This window comes from Tupaia chinensis, unplaced genomic scaffold (assembly GCF_000334495.1).
Source record: "Tupaia chinensis unplaced genomic scaffold, TupChi_1.0 Scaffold143836_1, whole genome shotgun sequence".
NCBI lineage: Eukaryota > Metazoa > Chordata > Mammalia > Scandentia > Tupaiidae > Tupaia > Tupaia belangeri.
In genome coordinates, this window is record NW_006203686.1 from 1,480,901 (window position 1) to 1,502,310 (window position 21,410).

At 45.3% G+C, this 21,410-nt stretch overlaps 1 protein-coding gene across 2 annotated transcripts in view; it reads left to right on the plus strand.

Annotated features, from left to right (window-relative positions):
• The window catches only part of RETREG1 (reticulophagy regulator 1), a 159,729-nt gene that overhangs the window by 11,020 nt on the left and 127,299 nt on the right, over positions 1-21,410 (plus strand). Inside the window, exon 1 of one of the 2 annotated variants that reach the window (XM_014582834.2) lies at positions 11,651-11,777. The exons of the other annotated variant lie outside the window; for it this stretch is intronic. Within the exon in view, the coding sequence (XP_014438320.1) occupies positions 11,746-11,777 (32 nt within the window). The 5' untranslated portion in view covers positions 11,651-11,745. Of the gene's footprint in view, positions 1-11,650; positions 11,778-21,410 lie in introns of those variants that run through there. 2 annotated transcript variants of the gene reach the window in all.

A 21,410-nucleotide genomic window follows, 5' to 3' on the forward strand; every position in this document is an offset into this window, starting at 1 on the left:
CCCTCTCTCTGTCTCTGTCTGTCTGTCTCCAGTGAGCACACACGCCCTATGTAAAAAATCTAAAAAAAGAAAAATTGAAAAAATGTAAAACAGTTGAAAAAAAGGGTCTTGCAAAATAGAGGCGACTCAGTTCACTGAAAATAGTTACGGGCGTGTTCTTAATGTAGCAGTCAGCAAAGGTTTCTTGAGCAGTGACCTCGTGCTTGCTGTAGAAACAATGGCGTTTTCCTAAGTTCTCAGGTAAGGCTGTTTCTCAGATCTTGCTATCTTGGCCAGAAAATGCTAGCTAAAGACCTGAGAAATGGGGCTATTTTTTATCAGATTAATGTGTATTCTTGACAGCATGTTTCCCTTGGTGATGTTGACAACTGCAAAGCTCAGAGCCAACTTGTAACTCATCTTTGGTGATTTTGTGTCATTTTACAGTTACGCTATTTGGGTACTAACTTTACTTCTGATTCTTTTGCTCCTGTTATTGTATATGAGTGTTTTTAAGGGACCTTACTGATACAAATGAGGACAGATAAATGCGATTACTTGTTGTTAAGTATTACAAGCTGCTGGGAATATAGTGATGACTAAGGCACATTCTGATCTCTGGTGTGAGAAACATCAGTAAGCCAAGAATTCTCTTGCAGGTTCTGCTGTGAGTGCCCAGTTGTCATGCAACCTGAGAAGAACTGGGAGGATTTCCATAGGCAGGGATCGAAGGGTCTGGATACCAGGGAGGAGATAGGCTGGTCAGTATATAAGAAGTGGAAGAGAACTCAGCTCTTGGAATTCATGGGATGGGGGAAACGGACACAGAAACAGAGGCCGAGAGGGGAGAGGAGGGTGGTTTTATGTGCTACGGTGAATATACCACACTGAGGTTGGAGCGGATTGATAAAGAGATGACTTGGGGGCTATGCTGAGGAACTGGACTGTGTCAGATAAGTGGTCTTCATCTATTACCTTAATAGAAAAACTGTTCTATTTCCCCCTTTCTTTCAAGCCCTCCCCTCAGAAATGCAAGTATTTATTGAATGTCTACTATATGCTGGCACTTTTCTGGTCCCAGGGATATAGCGAAATGATAAAATACTTATTCACAGCACTTATATTCTAGAGGTGAAAGTAGTGGAAAAAAAGACAATAAATACAGATCGGGTTGTCTGGAAAGTCATAATGCATTGTTGCTTAGAAAAACACGTTGTGACTTCCTCAACAACCTACATAAAATGCTAGGAGGAGCTGGATGCTGCAAAGACAATGAAATCAGGCACAAGGGAGAGGCATTTTGCTGGTGTGATCTGGTCGCTTTTGAGGACATGACCTTGAGCAGACACCTGCAGAGCAAGTCCAGGAACAATTCAAGCAGGTGATTCTAAGTGGAGTGTTCCAGGCAGAGGAAACAGCATGGGAAAAGGCCTTGGGGTGATAGTGGGCTCGGGGCATTTGCAGAACAGCCAGGGTGAACAAACTGGAGACAGCACAGTGTAGCCTAGAACCTCCTGCCTCAGCTCTGACAGCCTCTGCTGGTTGGCCCTCCATCTGCCCCCCCTGGATGAATTAGGGGAGTGAAAGGCTGGGGCCGGAGGCCACTCAGGACACCATTGCAGGAGCACGTGGTGGGAGGAGGGGTGAACTCAGGCTGTAGTGGTGGTGCCGTGGAAGAGGAGGTGGATTCAGAGGAGACTCTGGCGGTACGACTGGGGAGACCGAAGGCGTTGGTGGGTGAGGGAAGACAGAGTCGGGAATGACTCAGACTGCAAGGGTAAATGAGGAGTGGCCGGTCCGGTCATTACCACCGAGGTTGCAGCAGGCTGGAGCTGTACGGGAGGAGGAGGACGTGCTCAGTTTGGGAGGTGATGAATTTGCCCAAGCCCATGACCTAAATCACTGCAGGGCTAGATGTCGGGTGCTCAGGGTGCAGCTGAGTTGAAGGGCGGAGCTGAGTGTGTCAGGGTATTGCTGCACCCTTGGGGGTGCGTGTGAAATTTCCTGGGGAGGGATTCGTTGGGGAATATGAGCGAGCTGGGGAGGGCGTCGAGACTGACATTGCTGAGGTGAGTGACTGGGAGAGCCCTTCAGAGAAGATTGGTGGCGTGGAGCATCCCGGGAGAGGTTGATCTGGAGACGCCCCCTGAGATAACTTCAGAAGTCATTCAGCACTTGATTGGCGATTGCTCTGTCCTGGCCTTAGTTGGAGCAGTCTTCACAGGGGCCCAGCTTTCCCCAGTCACCCAGAATGGGAGGATCTCTTTCTCTTCTGCCTGTGTCCTAGCTCAGTGGAGTACAGGGCCATAATTGGTTCTCAGGCCAGCTCCTGACTTGGCCAACAGGAGTTCAGGCAGTTTAGGAAATCCCTTCTCTCTGCCGTGGGCTGAGTATTTGTTCTCTCCTTCCCCCAAATTCATAGGAAATAATAGTAAGAAGTGGGGACTTTGTGGGGCGATTAGATCGTAAGGGAGGCACCCTTAAAAAAGGAACTAGATGCCCCTTCCACCACATGCAGACCCCGTGAGAAGGCGCCACCTGTGAAGCACAGAGCAAGCCTTCCCCAGACACCACATCTGCTGGCACCTTGATCTTGGAGTTCCCAGCCCCCAGGTTTGTAAGAAATTGACATCTGCGATTTAGAAGCCAGCAATTTAGGGTGTTTTTGTTAATAGCAATCTGAACAGACTGAGACCCCACCCCACCCAGTGCCTGGCTCTCACGCCATGACACGCCCCACCTGGAGAGTGAGAAGCCGCATCCCTGCTGTTCCTATTGCATTTCTCTGTAGAGTCCAACCTCCTCCCCCACCCCATGCTGACCTCAGTCCATTCTCTAGATGCCTCGATGTCACTCTGGAGGGCACTGGCAGTGTGCCGAGAGGTGTGATGGAGAGGAACGGCTGATGACACGGAGGGCAGATGCTTGTGTGAGGCTCTGGGAAGTTTAAGGGGCTGGTTTAGAGGAGGTCTTTTCCTCTGATTCTTGATGGGGGTGTCCCTGTTGTCAAAGTGGCAGGCAGTCATGGAGTCATGGTCTGGCCTCAGGGTGTCCGATTTTGCTCTAGGAGAGGGAGATGGTAACCACCGCAGCTGAGGAAGCCGAGGCAGAAGGAGGTGCCTGCAGAGACCGGATGTAGCTTTAGTGGGAATGGTAGGGTGCTGGGGGTGGGGGGAAACCACCCTAGATGACGTTGTGTCCTTGACTTTATTTATGTTTGCCCATTTCTTCAGTGAATCCTTTCTGTATCAGTTTCTTGTATCCTCATCTTTGTCCTCATAGACTAGTTTTCTTCAAGGTATATTTTGTAAAGGAATAGTACTAAATTAATGTTATAGTCACCCCTATACTGTATTAGCTTAACAGTAAATATCTTTTTAAGTTTATTTTATTCATGATAGAGAGCATGCACGAGAGGAAGAAGGAGGGAAGGAGGGCGGGAGAAAGATTTGCACCCTCTATGGGTCTCATCACACCACCTTGTGACAGGTCTCATTATGCCACGATCCCATTCCCTTAGCCTTCCAACTCATTAGGCTTATGGGCCTAGATTTGCACCCTTGATGGGTCTCATCACACCACCTCTGACAAGTCTCGTTATGCCAGAAGTCCCTTCCCCCAGCCCTCTAACTCATTAGGCTCTTGGGCGCTCTTGTGCATTCCCAGGATGTTTTGGGTTAACCTGGCAGGGGATCTGAATCAGTGGTCAGCATGTGGCTTCCAGCACTGCAGCTCAGTACCCGTCCTGCTGCCCCAGAAGCTGGTCCAGCCGTAACTACCTTCTGGGAAATGTACCCCTGCTAAAGATGAGCTGAGTCGATGATACCCACTTATTACCCACGTGCTTTTAGAAGTGCGCTACTCTTAAGTATTTTCAAAGAGTCTGTAACGTGATTGAATGAAGTGCTCTTTGTTCTCTGTGGGTTTCAGTTCATTTGGGAGAGACTTTGGTCTCAGAGATGAAGCTGGAATACCTAAGCTGGAATACCTCCAGCTGATGTTGGGCAGGTTGCAGCCACATCCGTGTTCCTCAGGGTAACCTTAGGCCTGGAGGACAGAGCTGGAGCCGCCCATGGGCATCTAGCCTCCATCTCTTCCAGACACCACTCTGACCTTTCTGAAGACAAACTCAGACGACCACTCGAAGTACTCCCTTCAGCTGTGCCCACGCAGGCGCAGTGGGTTTGTAGGTGAACCAATCTGACGTCTGCGTAGTGAGCCATCTTTGTTTTACCGTTTCATGGCACATTTTCTGTGACCCTGCATGACTTTACTTCTAATTTCTCTCAGTGATAAGTGATGATAGCAAGGACCGATTATGGATCTGGCTTTGCTTGGGGTGGGTGGGTCATGGAAAGAAGTTATCTTTTTTCCTTGAGATTTTCTCTCTCTCTCTCTCTCTCTCTTTTTGGGAGAGGTTTTTGCTATAAGGGCGCATGCGCTCGCCAGACAGACAGAGAGAGACAGAGAGACAGAAAGCGAGAAATCACCCCCCAAGGGGAGATAGTCACGCCGCAATCCCTTCTCCTCCATTCTCCCCTCGGGATCTTGGGCACGCACATACACGCGCCCAGCGTGAGTTTTAAGCCACCGGGTCCGGGACTCGAACCGTGGTCGACTACGTGGGAGTCCAGTGACATAGACATTACGCTAACTGCTGGTTCCCTCTCTCTCTCTCTCTTTTTAAAATTCTTTTAGCCTTCTGTATACTGACATAGAGGTAAAAGAAAACGACTGAAATTTAAATGTCAAAGAGCTTTTTACAATTAAATCTACAATTTTATTCATTTATCTTACTTGTCAGTTAAAAAATAAGAAACTTTTAAAAAATAATTATTTAATTTAATTTTACTCATTATTATTATTTAAAGAAAAATTTTTATATGGCAAATGTTCTCACCATGGGGGGCGGGGAGAGAGAGAGAGAAAGCCATCAAGTCTGGGACTTGAACAGTGGTCAACTCTGTGGGAGTCCAGCACCTCAACCACCATACCACCGGTTGGTCCCGGAAAATCACCAACTATTATGAAATAGGACAACTTACAACATGAAAGAACCAAAAATTAGAAAATAATTTCATAAAAAAATATATTAAGTATTGCTCTTGCTGTCTTCACACGCTTCTCTCTGTGTACTAGGTACAGCACATTGTTTCCTCAGATGAGTGCAGCCTGTGCTTCCTCTTCAGTTGTCATTTCCATGTCCCTCTGTCTGCTCCAGGGCTACATCCATGTAGCTATCTGAGCAAGCCAGGACTTCTCGATAATCCACTCTGGATTATGACTTAATTTTATTATTATTTATTATTTCATTTGATTATTATTTAGTTTTACCACATTTGGCTATCTGATGATTTGCATCACAAGTCACTGGAGGTTTGTTTCTGCAGACTCATTTTGACAATATTGGGAGTCAGGAACCCTGAGTTCTAATCTGAGCTGTGCTGTTTAATTAGTTGTGTGACTTTGACAACTCATTCCCTCACCTCTCATGGCCCTGGGTTCCTCATCTTGAGGCCAGGATCCAGAATCTTTACTCCATCTTAAGAACCACACAAACCCCAAAAGAAATACCATAATTGATTGTCACACCATAAAGCAAGTTACCTAATTTTTCTTTCTTACTTTTTGCTATAGGGTGCATGTACTTGTTGGAGAGAGACAGACAGACACACAACACACACACACACACACACACACACACACACACACACACAGCCGCCCATGGGCATCTAGCCTCCATCTCTTCCAGACACCACTCTGACCTTTCTGAAGACAAACTCAGACGACCACTCGAAGTACTCCCTTCAGCTGTGCCCACGCAGGCGCAGTGGGTTTGTAGGTGAACCAATCTGACGTCTGCGTAGTGAGCCATCTTTGTTTTACCGTTTCATGGCACATTTTCTGTGACCCTGCATGACTTTACTTCTAATTTCTCTCAGTGATAAGTGATGATAGCAAGGACCGATTATGGATCTGGCTTTGCTTGGGGTGGGTGGGTCATGGAAAGAAGTTATCTTTTTTCCTTGAGATTTTCTCTCTCTCTCTCTCTCTCTTTTTGGGAGAGGTTTTTGCTATAAGGGCGCATGCGCTCGCCAGACAGACAGAGAGAGACAGAGAGACAGAAAGCGAGAAATCACCCCCCAAGGGGAGATAGTCACGCCGCAATCCCTTCTCCTCCATTCTCCCCTCGGGATCTTGGGCACGCACATACACGCGCCCAGCGTGAGTTTTAAGCCACCGGGTCCGGGACTCGAACCGTGGTCGACTACGTGGGAGTCCAGTGACATAGACATTACGCTAACTGCTGGTTCCCTCTCTCTCTCTCTCTTTTTAAAATTCTTTTAGCCTTCTGTATACTGACATAGAGGTAAAAGAAAACGACTGAAATTTAAATGTCAAAGAGCTTTTTACAATTAAATCTACAATTTTATACATTTATCTTACTTGTCAGTTAAAAAATAAGAAACTTTTAAAAAATAATTATTTAATTTAATTTTACTCATTATTATTATTTAAAGAAAAATTTTTATATGGCAAATGTTCTCACCATGGGGGGCGGGGAGAGAGAGAGAGAAAGCCATCAAGTCTGGGACTTGAACAGTGGTCAACTCTGTGGGAGTCCAGCACCTCAACCACCATACCACCGGTTGGTCCCGGAAAATCACCAACTATTATGAAATAGGACAACTTACAACATGAAAGAACCAAAAATTAGAAAATAATTTCATAAAAAAATATATTAAGTATTGCTCTTGCTGTCTTCACACGCTTCTCTCTGTGTACTAGGTACAGCACATTGTTTCCTCAGATGAGTGCAGCCTGTGCTTCCTCTTCAGTTGTCATTTCCATGTCCCTCTGTCTGCTCCAGGGCTACATCCATGTAGCTATCTGAGCAAGCCAGGACTTCTCGATAATCCACTCTGGATTATGACTTAATTTTATTATTATTTATTATTTCATTTGATTATTATTTAGTTTTACCACATTTGGCTATCTGATGATTTGCATCACAAGTCACTGGAGGTTTGTTTCTGCAGACTCATTTTGACAATATTGGGAGTCAGGAACCCTGAGTTCTAATCTGAGCTGTGCTGTTTAATTAGTTGTGTGACTTTGACAACTCATTCCCTCACCTCTCATGGCCCTGGGTTCCTCATCTTGAGGCCAGGATCCAGAATCTTTACTCCATCTTAAGAACCACACAAACCCCAAAAGAAATACCATAATTGATTGTCACACCATAAAGCAAGTTACCTAATTTTTCTTTCTTACTTTTTGCTATAGGGTGCATGTACTTGTTGGAGAGAGACAGACAGACACACAACACACACACACACACACACACACACACACACACACACACACAGAGAGAGAGAGAGAGAGAGAGAGAGAGAGAGAGAGAGAAAGAGAAAGAGAGGAAGTGAGAAGACATCCCCTGATGGGGGGTAGTTACATTGCAATCCCTTCTCCTCCATTCTCCTCTTAGGAGTTTGGGCACTCATGTGCATGTGCCTGGTGTGTTTTTCAAGCCACCTGGTCTGGGACTCCAACCGTGGAATTGGTTATATGGGATCCAGTGCCTTAACCTTCATGACATCTGCTGATCCCTGCAGCAAGTTATCTTTGCATCTTTGCCTCACTTGACAGGGGGATTTTAGTCTCCAAGCATTTAAATAGCTTGCTCCAGACCAACAGTTGGTGGCAGAGTGGGGATTCCAGCCGGTTCCTGTGTCTTTTCCCCAGTGAACTAGACTGTCCTGCAGCAGAAGGTATAGTATAATTTTATACAATTTCACCTCTGTTTTCCAGGGAATAAAATCAATTTACAAATTAAAACGTCAGCTGTCTCCCACACAGCTGGATATCTCTATCTACTTTAGAGAAAGAAATTTTTATAAATTTTTTGAGAGGTTTTTGCTATAGGGTACGTGCACTCACCAGAAAGGCAGAGAGAGACAGAAAGCGAGAAATCACCTCCCAGGTGGGATGGCCACGCTGCAATCCCTTCTCCTCCATTCTCCTCTCATGATATTGGGCATGTATGCACACGCGCCTGGCGTGAGTTTAAGCTGCCGGGCCTAGGGCTCAAACCATGGTCATCTACATGGGAGTCCAGTGACGTAGCCATTATGCTAACTGCTGTTCCCAGAGAAAGAAATGGTTTTTCCAAGTAATATTTTTGCGTGAACCACAGCTTCATTCCTGCAGAGGTTTTCATTCTGCCACCTTGGTTTTCTGTCTGAGGTATTAATTACCGCGGCAGGGTGTGCATTTTTCTGAGTTGCCAGGCAGTCCAGTCTCATCACATTTCAGTTCCCTTTTGACCCAGACATGGCTCTTTCAAAATGAGTAAAATGTGGCATGAATTGTTGCTTATTCTTACATGGTTGTATTGCTTTGTGGTATACAGTGGTATGTGAAATACCTATAGCTTGGGTGAATTTAGTGTGTGGGGAAATGACTTTTTTGTAAAAGATTTTTGCCACAGGGCGTGTGCACTCATCAGAGAGAGACAGTGAGAGGGAAAGTGAGAAAGCACCCTTCAGTGAGACAGCCACGCTGCAGTCTCTCCTCCTCTGGGATTTTGGGCATGCACACACGTGTGCCCTGCCTAGCATTGATCCTCAAGAGGCCAGGTCCTGGACTTGAACTGCTGAGTCCGCCATGTTGGATGTAGCACCTCAACGTTGACTTGACACTGCTCAGCTTTTTAATCCATGTACTCACGGTCCCCATGATTGTGGGAGGAGGTTGGTGTGCAAGCCCTCTCCTACCTGTGTGGAGGAGAATGTCTGCCTTTTGCCCATTTCTTTCCCCAAATACTGTGAGCCTTGCTGTGTTGTGCCCTGGGACTGGGGGTCAGGCTGAGCAGTTAGCTTGACTCTGTCGGAGAGGTGTGACCCTTGAAGAAGCTGCTCTAAATTTAATGCAAAAGCAGAGACAGTTCATACAAATATCCCAGCCTACTGCTGACCGCTGAGACAGGTCACTGCTGTTTACATTTTGGGTTTGGCCTGGTGCTTCCTGCTACAGAGGTGTCAGTTTTTGCTTGTCCACTTCCACAAAGCCCCCTAGCAGTTAGTTGGTTTGTGTTTTGCCAGTCTGTGCAGCACAGACAGAAACATGCCTCAGAAGTACCAGATTTCAGCTGAAAAATCACAGAATGAATCCATTAGAAGCATCTGGGCTCTTGGGCTCTCCTGTCCTTTGAGGGCACTAACCTGTTTTCAGTATTTCAGACACGTGATCTGTGATCATGTTGCACTAACTCTGACCCAGTAAACCACATTATTTGTTTTGTTAGGAGCTAAAAGCTTACAAAAGAGGGCACCTGCATGATGCAATTAAAGGGGAGGGGATCTAGGTTCCAGTTTAACCGCCTCACTTTACAGATGAGGAAACTGAGTCCATGACCAGTGCCATAGTTTTCTGCCCCCTTTGAAGCACATGCTACCAGGTGCTGAAATAAAGGGCATGATGAAACTTAGAAAGGCAAAACCAGAAGTTCCCAAGTTCCAGGTTCACTGGTCATGTTTTGCAGGTCATTGTGAGAGCTTTACTGTGTTGATCCAGCCTTGTCTCTGGGGGGCTTCTAGGGAGGCGGGGCAGGCATGGTCTGCCAGGATCCTTACAGACTTCTAGGTATAAGCTTCAGACCTCACCATTCCTTCCTGCTGCCCGGACAGATGAGCCAAAGTTGGGTAAAAGTTGCTCTGATAAAAGGAGAGGTTCAAGGACTTTCTCTCACCAGTAATGGCTGGCATTCGACCACATCTTAATACAGGGTGTTTGGCATCTAGCTATCCGGAGGGCAGCCCCCTTTCAAATGATGAGGATAGCTCTATTCTGGAAGACCATCCATCAGGGCCATTGTTGGCTGTTGAAAATGCATTCACTATTCAGAAGAAACGTTTTTATACCTGTGTCAAACTACAAGTTGACACCTGTGTTTGCTAAAATGATACCTAAACCAGTTAAAATGGAAGTGGTCACTTAATAGTTACACAAGTTATTGTAACACAACTGATGGGCATTTTGTGGTCTATGAAACCTGTCTAGCAGAGCTATTGACCTCTTCTCATTAAATTCTTCTGTAGTTATTATACCTTACACAGGTGTCTACAAACAAAACACATATATGCACTCAGTTCTTAAAATTCAACCTTTGGGGCCAGCATTTGGTGTGGTGAAGGCACTGGACTCCTAGGTGGCCAGCTGCGGTTCAAGTCCTGGACCAGTGGCTTGAAGATCACACTTGGTGCCTGTGCATGCACCTAAGAGAAGAATGAGGAGAAGGAATCGTGGTGTGGCTGTCCCTCCTGGGAGTGATTTCTTACTTTCTCTCCCTCTCTCTCTCTCTCTCTGGCTGCCCCCGGTGCCCTGCAGCAAAAAAAAAAAAAAAAAAAAAAAAAAAAAATTTTAAAAAAAAAAAAAAAAAAAACAAGGAAAAAAAAAAAACTTTAAAAATAAAAAATATAAATACAAGGACTAAGGAATCCATAGGACATCCTGGATTTTTGTCTCAATGCTCAAGACTAAACTGCTTCAGACTTGTGACCTGGTGGCTTGCTTTCTCACATTCACTCTCTCTCTGTCTCTCTCTCTCTCTCTTTTTCTCTGGTGAGTATGCATGCCCTGTAGCAAATTTAAAAATAACAATAATGATGAATAAAATTAAATAATTTAAAAATGGAAATGAAAACTGACTTAAAAATTGCCTTTCTGTTCTTTTTAAATTCATTAGTAGCTTTCACTTATCAAAATGGAAATTGGACTTCAAGAGAAATTTCAATATTTAATAATGTCACTGAATACAGGTGAAAAGTTGGGCACATGTTAATGCCTGGCATGATGGAGACACTTGGTACTTCAGCTCTGATGGTGCCTGTGATTTCTGCTTATGTGACTTTTGCCAGGTGTAGACACTGGGTTCTTAAGGCTTGTAAGACCGTGACGTAGGACATGCCTGCCGTGTGCCCATGGCATGTGAGAGCATGACTCTTGGCAAAAGAACCACTCTTGGACTACAACCCCCAGAATGTCAGTGGTGTTCTTGGGCTTTTCGTTAGAAGAACTGCAGATGTCTGGAGAGAACCCAGACATATGTTCTGTGTTGGTGTGGCTTTCACGGTAAGCTGCTTCCTGTTGGAGGAGGAACATCTGCTCCAGCTCCTCTGGTAATGAGGATGCATGCGTTGGCAGGGCTGGCCCTGTCCTCTCTGACCTGGCCAGCCCTGCCATTGCAGCATGGCTTTAGCCTGGGACAAATTAGGAGAACCAAACACATGATCAGCAAGGCAGGTCTGCTGAAGAAGAAATAAACAGACTCTAAGCCACGATCCAAGGGTTGGTCGCGTTTTCTGGTGTATCCCGAAAGGTCTTCAGAAATGGTCTAGACATTTGGGTGCTTCCCAAATGCTGTTTTCCATTTTGGCAAGCTGTTTCTGTGGTGATGATGAGCTTTAGGGTCTTCATGGTTAATGATTACATTGAGGACATGAGTGATTCACTAATTGCACTAATTGAATCACTCAACAAACATTGAATGAGCAACAACCCAGAAGTATTTATTGAGCAACTGCTGTTGACCAGGCAGTAACCTAGCGCTGTGGTGACATTGGGGGAACAGGAACAAGTGGGTCTGTCCTTTCCAGAGCCTGAAGTTTGGGAAGGGGAAGGACAAGTAGGAAACCAATGAACAAGCAAACAGACCTCAAGTGGGACTCGGGATTGCTATGAGAGACAAGTGTTACCCTGGGGCGGATGGGGAACTTACCTGATTGCGGATTGCTGAGGTGCGTGGGCTGGTTCGTATGGAGTGGGTCCACAGTGCCTGGTGTGGCGAGGGGAGGACTTACTCTGTGTCTTTGCCAAGTGTTGAAAAACAAACACATTTTTCCATTTATGAAAAGGGCCTATTCCTTTGGGCTACGATGGATTTGAAGTTCTGAAACAGATGACTGCATGATTGGGATTATTTTTTAAAAGGCAACCTACATGCCCAAGGGCATTTCTCTGCCATTGTTTATAAGGGCAGCTTTACCTTCCATTAATTTCTCATCGCATTGGCATGTAAGCTTCTGATTGAAACGTGGACCCAGTTCTAGCCCGGTTCACAGTGCTGATTAGTGCTGGAGTCATTTGTGGTTGAATTGGGGCATTTTCTGTTGTGGTTGGTATTGAATGTCAAACGCTATAAGCACAGAAGCTGGGGCTTGCTTAGAGACAGCTTTCCTTCTTACCTATTCCTACGTTCTTCTTCCCTGCATTGTTTTTGCTGGGCTCCGTCTGTCTTGTTTAGAGAGTTCATATGGTGCTGGGAGTCTCAGGAGGAATGATCAGGAGAGACATCTGTTTTCCGTTGGAGCTTGGTTAGGGCCAGTGCCATGGGAAGACTTTGTCTCCTTTGTTTAATTAGAGGAGGTTGTTAGGGTTGTTTGTACACTATGCACTGCACGTGTGTGCACACACAGGGCCCAGGGAACGGCGGGCTTGCTGGGTAAAGGGAGCACTTCTAGCAAACCCATGTGAGATTTCAGACAGCCAGTGTCCCTGGGGTGACTTCATTCCCTCCTGTAACACTCTCATCACTAGGTCTTGTCTTCATCCTATTTTTCAGCTTCTCTCTTGCAAACCAGGAAGAGCATGAAACACAAACATCCCCAGAGAATCACTTTGAGTGAGTCAGGATGGGACTGCTGTTCAGTTCTTTATTATGGCTTTTAGGCTCTCGGAGTGGGTGTGGGGTGGTCTACCACATTCATTTGTTCGGAGGCTTGCTGTCTTCTCTTCATTATCCTTTCCGTATTAAGAAGATAGAGAAGGTTTCACTGTGTTAGTGTGTTGCGTTCTCCTGTTGGGTTAAAAAGTTCCTTGATGACAAAGTATTAAGTTCTTACCCTATCAGGGCCAGTTTAGAGCCCAGTCTGAACTCATGCCTTCAATTCTTGGAGACAAGACTTCAATCTAAGCCATTTTCTTTCTTTGGTTTACATTCCCTTTGCCCAGTTTGCTTAGTTCTTTCTACATATTCTGTGTTAGAATAGAAATTTAAGATCTCTTGAGTATTTTTTGGACTGGGATTGTAGTAGAAATAATTGTTTATGGGGTCAGTCCCGTACCCAGTAGTTAAAGGAGCGGGATCCCATATGCCTGGCTGCTGTTCAGATCCTCGTCCTGGTGGCTTGCAAAACATGCTGACACATGGGTGTGTGCCCCACATCCTGACAGGATGGATAAATGAAGGGGAGAAGGGATTGTGGTGTGATCACACACCATGGAGGGGAGATTTCTTCTCTTCTCTTTGTCTCTCTCTCTGGTGAATATATATGCCCTCAAGAGGCAGGTACATGTATATTTGCACATGTGCACATGTGTGTATGTGTGTGGGTGTGCTTGGGTGGGCAAGGGATAAGGATTTCTACAAAGCAGTGAGCTAGCTTTTAGCTAGAGTGACTTAATCTCGTTTCTTCATTTATACAGAATAAGTAGGGCCAGCCTGTGGTGTGAAGGTGGCTGGATCCCACATGGCTGACTGTGCAGTTTGAGTCTTGCACTTAGCAGCTTGAGAAATACACAGGGTACATGTGCATGCATACCCAAATCCCCAAAAGGAGGAAGAAATGGAGGAGAAGGGTTTGTGTGATCAGTCCCCATGGGGAGAGTGCTTTCTTACTTTCCCTTCCTCTATCTCTCTTAGAGATACTCTCTGGAAAATTAAAAAATAAATAAATAAAGCCATCACCCCACAGAATGACAGTAGGACTCCAGGAGATGGCCTACCCTGGGAGGCCACCTGTCTGTGGCACTTAGGCCATGGACACACTCAGGCCAATGCCCTTCCCCTGTGGTTCTTCTTCAGAATTACAATTTCCCACTTTAAATGTTTCTGTAAAATTTATAGTACTACTTGTTTGTACCATTTACTGAAGGTTATTTTAAAAATAATAGGGACCAGCAGTTGGCATAATGGCTATGTTGCTGGACTCACATGTAGTTGACTGTGGTTCGAGTCCCGGACCTGGTGGCTTAAACTCATGCCGGGCACAAGTGCGTGCGAGCCCAAGATCCTGAGAGGAGAATGGAGGGGAAAGGATTGTGATGTGGTCATTCCCCATGGGGGGTGTGTGTGATTTTTCGCTATTTCTGTCTCTGTCTTTCTGGTGAGCGCAAGTGCCCTATAGTAAAAACCTTCCCCCCCCCAAAAAAAAAATCACAAAATGGGGCCAGCATGAGGTGAGGGGTTTAAGATAGTAAACTCCCACATGACCAACTGCAGTTTAAGTTCTGGACCTGGCAGGACTTGAAAATTATGCCAGGCATGTGTGTGTACCCAAAATCCCAGAAAAATGGAGGAGAGATTGCAACGTGGAGGGGCGATTTCTCACTTTTCCCTCTCACCGTCTCTTTCTTGTCTGTTTCCGGTGAGTGCATGTGCTCTATGGCAGAAACCTTAAAAAACAAATTGCAAAATGTAAAGCAGGACATTAAAATAGTGTTTCAAATAAAAATACTTTTATACCTGAAGAAAGCCTGGTTTGAAACTTCATTTGTGCCTTTTTTTTTTTTTTTTTTTGGAGAGATTTTTGCTGTAAGGGCGCATGCACTGGGCAGAGAGACAGAAAGCGAGAAATCACCCCCCCACACCCCCCGGGGAAATGGCCACACTGTAATCCCTTCTTCTGTATTCTCCTTCAAAGGACTTTGGGCATGTACTCATGCATGCACATGGGCCTGTCATGAGTTTCAAGCTGCCGGGTCCCAGACTCTAACCGTGGTTGACCATCTGGGAGTCCAGCTCCTTAAACAATATGCCACCTGTTGGCCCCAACAACTTCATTGTACTTTGAGGTCTAGTTTCAGTGAGCCTGCTGTATAGGTCTGTGGGATGAGAACTTTTGTCTTAGCAGGGGTTTACTGGAAGTCCTAGGATTAGGAGCTGAGGTTGGAGAAGCCTGAGGGATTGGTGATTATCAAATGAGATTCATTCTCATCAGGTTTAGTTTGTTTGGAATGTTCTAGAAACACAGTGTTTAAGGAGTTTAGAATAGAGTGGGGTCTGTTAGGCAGCTGCCAGTCCTCTCTCATGCCTGTGCATGCATACATGAGCTCATGCATGCATACACGGGCTCGTGCACGCACATAGGCTTGTGCATGCATCCATGGGATCGCACTCTCACTTTCAGTTTGTCTTCTTTTAATTTGACCCACAGGAAAGAATTAGAAAAGGTTTTTCTGCCTGGATTGATAGAACGGTCTCTGACCTTGAGGCAGCCCTGCCAATCAAAGTCCAACTGGAATGTGATCATTGGCACGAGGCCCAGCATGGATGTCTGTGATATTTAGTGTTGGTGCCCAAACATTTGCTCCTGTTCTGTACTGTCTGAGATCTGACCACAGAGTTGCAGACAATCATAGCCCTCCATGTGCTGGAACAAGTCACAGCTCTGTCTTCCTGACCAGCAGCGATAGAAACAGCCATTGCACACATACACACCATTTTTTTTTTTTTTGAATGCTCGAACTTTGAGAACATCTCCCTCCCTGTGTTGGTTGGGACAGTTGCATCCGTAGGGATTGTAGCCCCCAGTGTTTTTCTTCAGAGAGATTTTTTACTATACGGTGTATGTGCTCACAGGAGAGGCAGAAAGAGACAGAAAGGAAGAAACCACTCTCCCCACCCGGGGAATGGCCATGCCACAATCCCTTCTCCTCCATTTTCCTCTTGGTATTGTCATCATGCATGCATAAGCATATGGAGTGAGCTTTAAGCTACGGGATCTAGGACTCGAACCGTGTGGGACTCCCACACAGTTGAGTGGGAGTTGAGTGATGTTACCATTATGCCATCTACTGGTCCCAGTCCCCAGTTTTGAACTCCCTGTCCTGGGGCTCCCTTTTACAGAGGCAGATGACCAAGCGTGTCATTACTGTTCTTGCCTCCGACTATATCTGTGTGAGCAGAGTCCAGTCTGCTTTTGGGTTTTACGTGGTTTCTTAGACATTTTGGCCTTGGGTAACAAAGAAAAGTGGGTGACGTTTACTGGAAACAACTACTGGGCAGTGGTGTTCTGGCCATTAAAGGAATGTCTCTGTAAGGTGGCTGCTCCCACATCTGCAGGGTCCAGTGTTCTTAGAGGGACATGCTCCTAAACAGGGTGACCCTAGCCAGCTCTGCTCGGGCAGCTTCACTGTGCTGAGAAAGGACACTTGATCTTGACTTTCAGATAAATGCCCTCCTAGGATGATAAAATTGCTAATTCACTGCTCAGTATATTTTATTTTTGAATTTTGAGACTGGTAGACAGTTGCTTCTTTGTAGCCTATGTTCATTTGAATCTTTTTTAAAAGAGAGATGTGTTTTGCTATAGGGCACATGCGCTTGACAGAGAGACATAACGTGAGAAATCACCCCCCAGGGAGGATGAGCATGCCATAATCCCTTCTCCTCCGTTTTCCTCTTGGGATTTTGGGCACACATGAACATATGCCCAGTGTGAGTTTGAAGCTACGTGGTCTGGAACTGAAACCACAGTCAACCATGTGGGAGTCCAGTGACATAACCATTGTGCCATTTGCTGGTCCCCATTTGGATCTTAAATTGGGTGACCATGTAATTTTTTTTTTTTAATTTTAATTGTTAGATTTTTGCAATAGGGCATGTGTGCTCACTGGAGAGAGAAACAGAGAGGAAAAGTGAGAAATCACCACCCCACCCCGAGTGGGGAGGGGAGGATGGCCACACTACAATCCTTTTTCCATTCTCTTCTTGGATTTTGGGCATGCATGCACACGTACCAGCATGATTTTCAAACTTCTGGGTCCAGGACTTGAACCATGCATTTAGCCATGTGGAATCCAGTGCCTTAACCACCATGTTACTGCTGGGCCTGATGACCATGTAATTTACTGTCCAAATCTAAGTAGGTCAGAACATGGTGTAAACCAGGATACTGTGGCCTCGGTGCTCTGAAGTAACTTGTTTGTTCTGACCCTCAGTTTCTTACAGCTTGTTCAGATGGGTCAGCCCTGTCTCATTTGTATACTGCATATGGCAGTCTGGAAGGAGGTTTGCCTTTTCAGCAAGAGATTTGAGAGGGGGCAGGGTGGCTCTTTTGGTGCATATTGCAGGGCTAGTTAACCTTGACATGCAAGTAGACCTTAGAGGAGGCAGTGGAATGGTCCAGGCTCTTGGTCTTAATAGGGTGTATTGCACCCTGCCCCCCAATCCAAATGTTGAAATTCCAACTCCCACTACATCTCAGGATGTGATTATATTTGGAGATATGACCTTTAAGGAGATAATTAAGTTGAATGAAGTCATATAGGTGAGACTATAATCCAGTAGGCCTGGTGTCCTTATAAGAAGAGGAAGAGACATCAAAGAAAAACCAATATGAAGACACAGTAAGAAGATCTGCATGCCAAGGAGGGAGGCCTCAGTGAAAACCAACTTGCTAATATCTTGATTTGGGGCTTCCAGCTTCCAGAACTGTGAGCAAATACATTTCTGCTGTTGAAGGCATCCAGTCCGTGGCATTTTATTAGTAAACTAACACACTTGGCTCAAGAGCTAGAAAGCTCAGCCTTAGTTCTGGAAATGAATTCTGTCATCTCAAATTGAGAAAGGGAAAGTCTGGACAGTGGGATACTTCATTGTTGAGGGCAGGAACTTGGCAAGGAATTGTCATTACAGTGGGTCCCTGGGTATGTAGGTTATTAGGGTAGGATCGAGATTCATTCACCTGGAAAGGGACTGACTAGAGCTGAGTAAGCAAACCCTGATTGGGCTTCTGTGGAGGAGAGGAATGAGAAGGGGGACAGAGTGGAGAGGAAAGGAGGGGCTGAAGAACTAGACAGAAGCAGTGAGCACAACTAAGGGAGAGCTAGTGCCATGCGGATGCATGCAGGGAAATCTGGTTGTTTGCATTCTCTGTGTTCTTTGAGTGAAGGAGTGGAAGAAGAAGAAGGTCCGCTGTAGCTGCAGCAATGCCATCTGTCTCAGAAGTGCAGAGTGGCCAAATTCCTTTTTTGGGACACTGGACAAGGTCAGAGACGTTGGAATGAGCTCTCTTTTTATATTATTAAATTATGATTCCTGATTTACAAATAATCATTGTATATCTATGAGGGGTACAATATGGTTTTTCATTTTCTTCTTAAGTTTTTGCTGTAGGGCATATGTGCTCACCAGAGACAGAAAGAGAGGGAAGGTGAGAAATCACCCCTCAAGGGGATGACAATCCCTTCTCCTCTGTTCTCCTCTTGAGATTTTGGGTATGCACGCATATGCGCCCAGTGTGTTTTTGAAGTCTTCGTGTCCAGAACTCAACCTACACAGTTAGCCATACGGGATCCAGCTGCCCCAACCTCCACACCATCTATTATCCCATAATATGGTTTCACAAAGCATGCATATAATCATCAAACCAAGGGTATAGACACATTCATTGTCTTCAACATTAAACAGTATACAGTGTACACATTTGATAATAGCTCTACTAGGTGGGTTTTTTTTTTTCAAGTATGTATTGAATTGTTGGCAATGAGTTTACTCAGCTGTGGATACAGCTCCATAACTTATTCTGCTTGTTTGCATGCATTCTTGTGGCCATTGCTCATTTTCCCCTGATTCAACTTATGGAACGAGCTCATTAACAAACTGTGGATGTGAATTAATGAGTGGTTGACCAGAACTGAATGGGTATTTCAAGGGCAGTAGGTGACACACAGATGCTTTTTCAAGTCTGCTCTCTACAACATTCCTGTACTTTAAGATTGATTGATTAATGGAACCAGCAGAGGGTGTAATGACTACATTGCTGGACTTCCATGTAGTTGACTGCGGTTTGAGTCCGGGACCCAGCAGCTTAAATCTCACGCCAGGCACATGTACATGCTTGCCCAAAATCCCGAGAAGAGAATAGAAGAGAAGGGATTGTGGCATGGCCATCCTTCTGGGGGCTGGGGGGTGATTTCTCATATCCTGTCTCTCTGTCTCTCTGGTGAGTAAATGTGCCTCATAGCAAAAAAATCTCTCTCTTAAAAAAAAAAATTGATTGATTAATGCAGGATGCCAAGGAACTCCACAAATGGTGTGTAAATGGAGCAGTGGAGTTGGAGTTATACTTGGACTTGTAGACTTACGTTACATCCTTCAATTAGAGTCTGCATGATTAGACAAGTTGCTCCAACCTAATCTATAGGTACGTGATTACCATATATCAAGGTTTAAATTTACCATGTTTAGTAACACTAAATGAATAGAGATGTGATGATATCCAGGACAAAGCAGGTCCTCATTACATATCAGTTCATTTCTTTCTTGGACATGACTACAGAGGTTCATTGAATTTATTAGTGTGTGTCTGGCTCTTCTACCCAGAAACTATTCCTCTTAGAAGCTTCATTGGCATCTGTCACTATGCCTTGCATCCAGTTGGAATGGACTGAGTGTTTATGTCCCTCCAAATTCATATATTGAAACCTAATCCCCAGTGTGATAGTATTAGGATGTGGGACCTTTGTGAGGTGGTTAGATTGTGAGAGTGAACCCCTCATGGTTGAGGTTAGTGTCCTTATAAAAGTGGCCTGAGAGACACCGCTTGCTTCTTCCACCATGTGAGGACACAGCAAGAAGGTCCCATGTATGAATGAGAAAGAGGGCCCTCACCAGGTGCCAAATCGGCTGGGGCCTTGATGTTGGACTTTTCAGTCTCCAGAACTGTGAAAAATAGGTTTCTGTTGTTTTTTTAGCTATCTGCTCTGTGCCATTTTGTTATAGCAGCTTGAATGGACTAAGACATCAACATACACTTTATTCACAAAGGTAGGGGCCCCAAAGTTTGGTTTGGTATGTGGATCAGCTACATGGCATGCCTCTAGAATAGGCTTTATGGCCTCAGAGGCAGTTCAAATGGGAAGTGCTCTGAGAGACCCATTGCACTGGGTACATAAACCTGGCTATTAACATGTAGATTCCTGCACTTCCTGCTTTGGAATTCTGATCTGCCAGGTCGGAGGGGGGCCCTGGCCTGATGTATTTTTAAAAAGTGTCCTAGAAATCCTGATGATGATAAGGCAGTGGGGCAAGAGTGACCTAGTTGCTACCTCTGGGTAAAGATGAAAACACTGAGGAGGTGGACAAGTTTCTCACTGGTGTGCTGACCTGTGTGCAGCTGTGATTCAGGCCTGGAATTCTTAGTGTGCATTCCCACTCTGGGCAGTCACACAGACTTCTTCCCCTTGGAGTTAAAACTCAGATATACTAACCAGCTGCCCTTTCTCCACAGCTTCCCAGCCTCCAGGTGTTTATTTCTTTGTTCTTTGTGCTTCTTGCTACTCCCCATTGTTCCCCTCCTCCCTCTTACCACCCTAGACTACATGCTAGGATGACTACGTGCTGTGGCTGACTTTGATCCCACGTTCTTTTTCTTCTTCAGCCCTTTCTAGGACTGAACCTGGTGATCAGTATTTAATAGGCTGGTAACTCACCAAGAGCAGGCTGCAGAAGAAGTTGACCTGTCACTCTGCTTGGAAGTCCTCTTCTCTGCAACAATTGTTATATGAACGGGCAGATATTCAGTTTACACACTAGGTGGAGCTAAGGAACACGTTGCACTGGATGGTGGCGCTCCTGACTTGATTTACATAGCTCCTTTGCTCACTTCAGTGCAAGGTATTAGTTCAGACCATTCCCATTTGTCCTTTGCCTTGGCCTCAGATGGACTTGGTTCCACTCCACCCATGCCCTTGGTGTCTCCTACCCATGGGCTCAAGAACACAAACAGAATCAGACTCCCTGCTGCCACTCCACACGGTCATGGCTGTTCCTCCACCACGCCTTGCTGACCTGGCACATTCTCTGGATTCACTGGATTATCACGACCGGCTTCTGCTGGTGTGAGCCTGCCTCTCCTCCGCTGCACAGCTTTACTGTTGGCTGCCACCCAACACATCCCTGCCCGCTGTCTCCAGAATGTCTCATCTCCTCGTAGGAAGAAATCCAACCTGATCCCCACCCCACCCCCCTTATTTCTCTTCTCATGCTTCTAATTCGCTTTTTTGGTCATTGCAACTAAAGACGTACTTCTCAAGAAAAAAGGCTTCTGAGTGTCACATAGTCTCTGATTTGTTATTATTTATTTGATTTTGCACCATTTGGAGGATTACTTACTTCTTTTCAAATTATTTATGGCTACATATTTTGCTGTTTTTTGAGAACTATGTCTTCCTTCTCCAAAACACGTGTATTTTAAACTGCAGTAAAATGGGTTACATTATATAGTCCAGAGGATCATAATTTTCTTGATAGCTAATTTTCCTTGAATGGTACATAATTTAATTTCACACAGCAGCTCCAGCCACGAACTTTGCAGGATCTGTGTAAATGCCCAGGAAAAATTAAAGCCAAGTTTAGTTGAGATTTG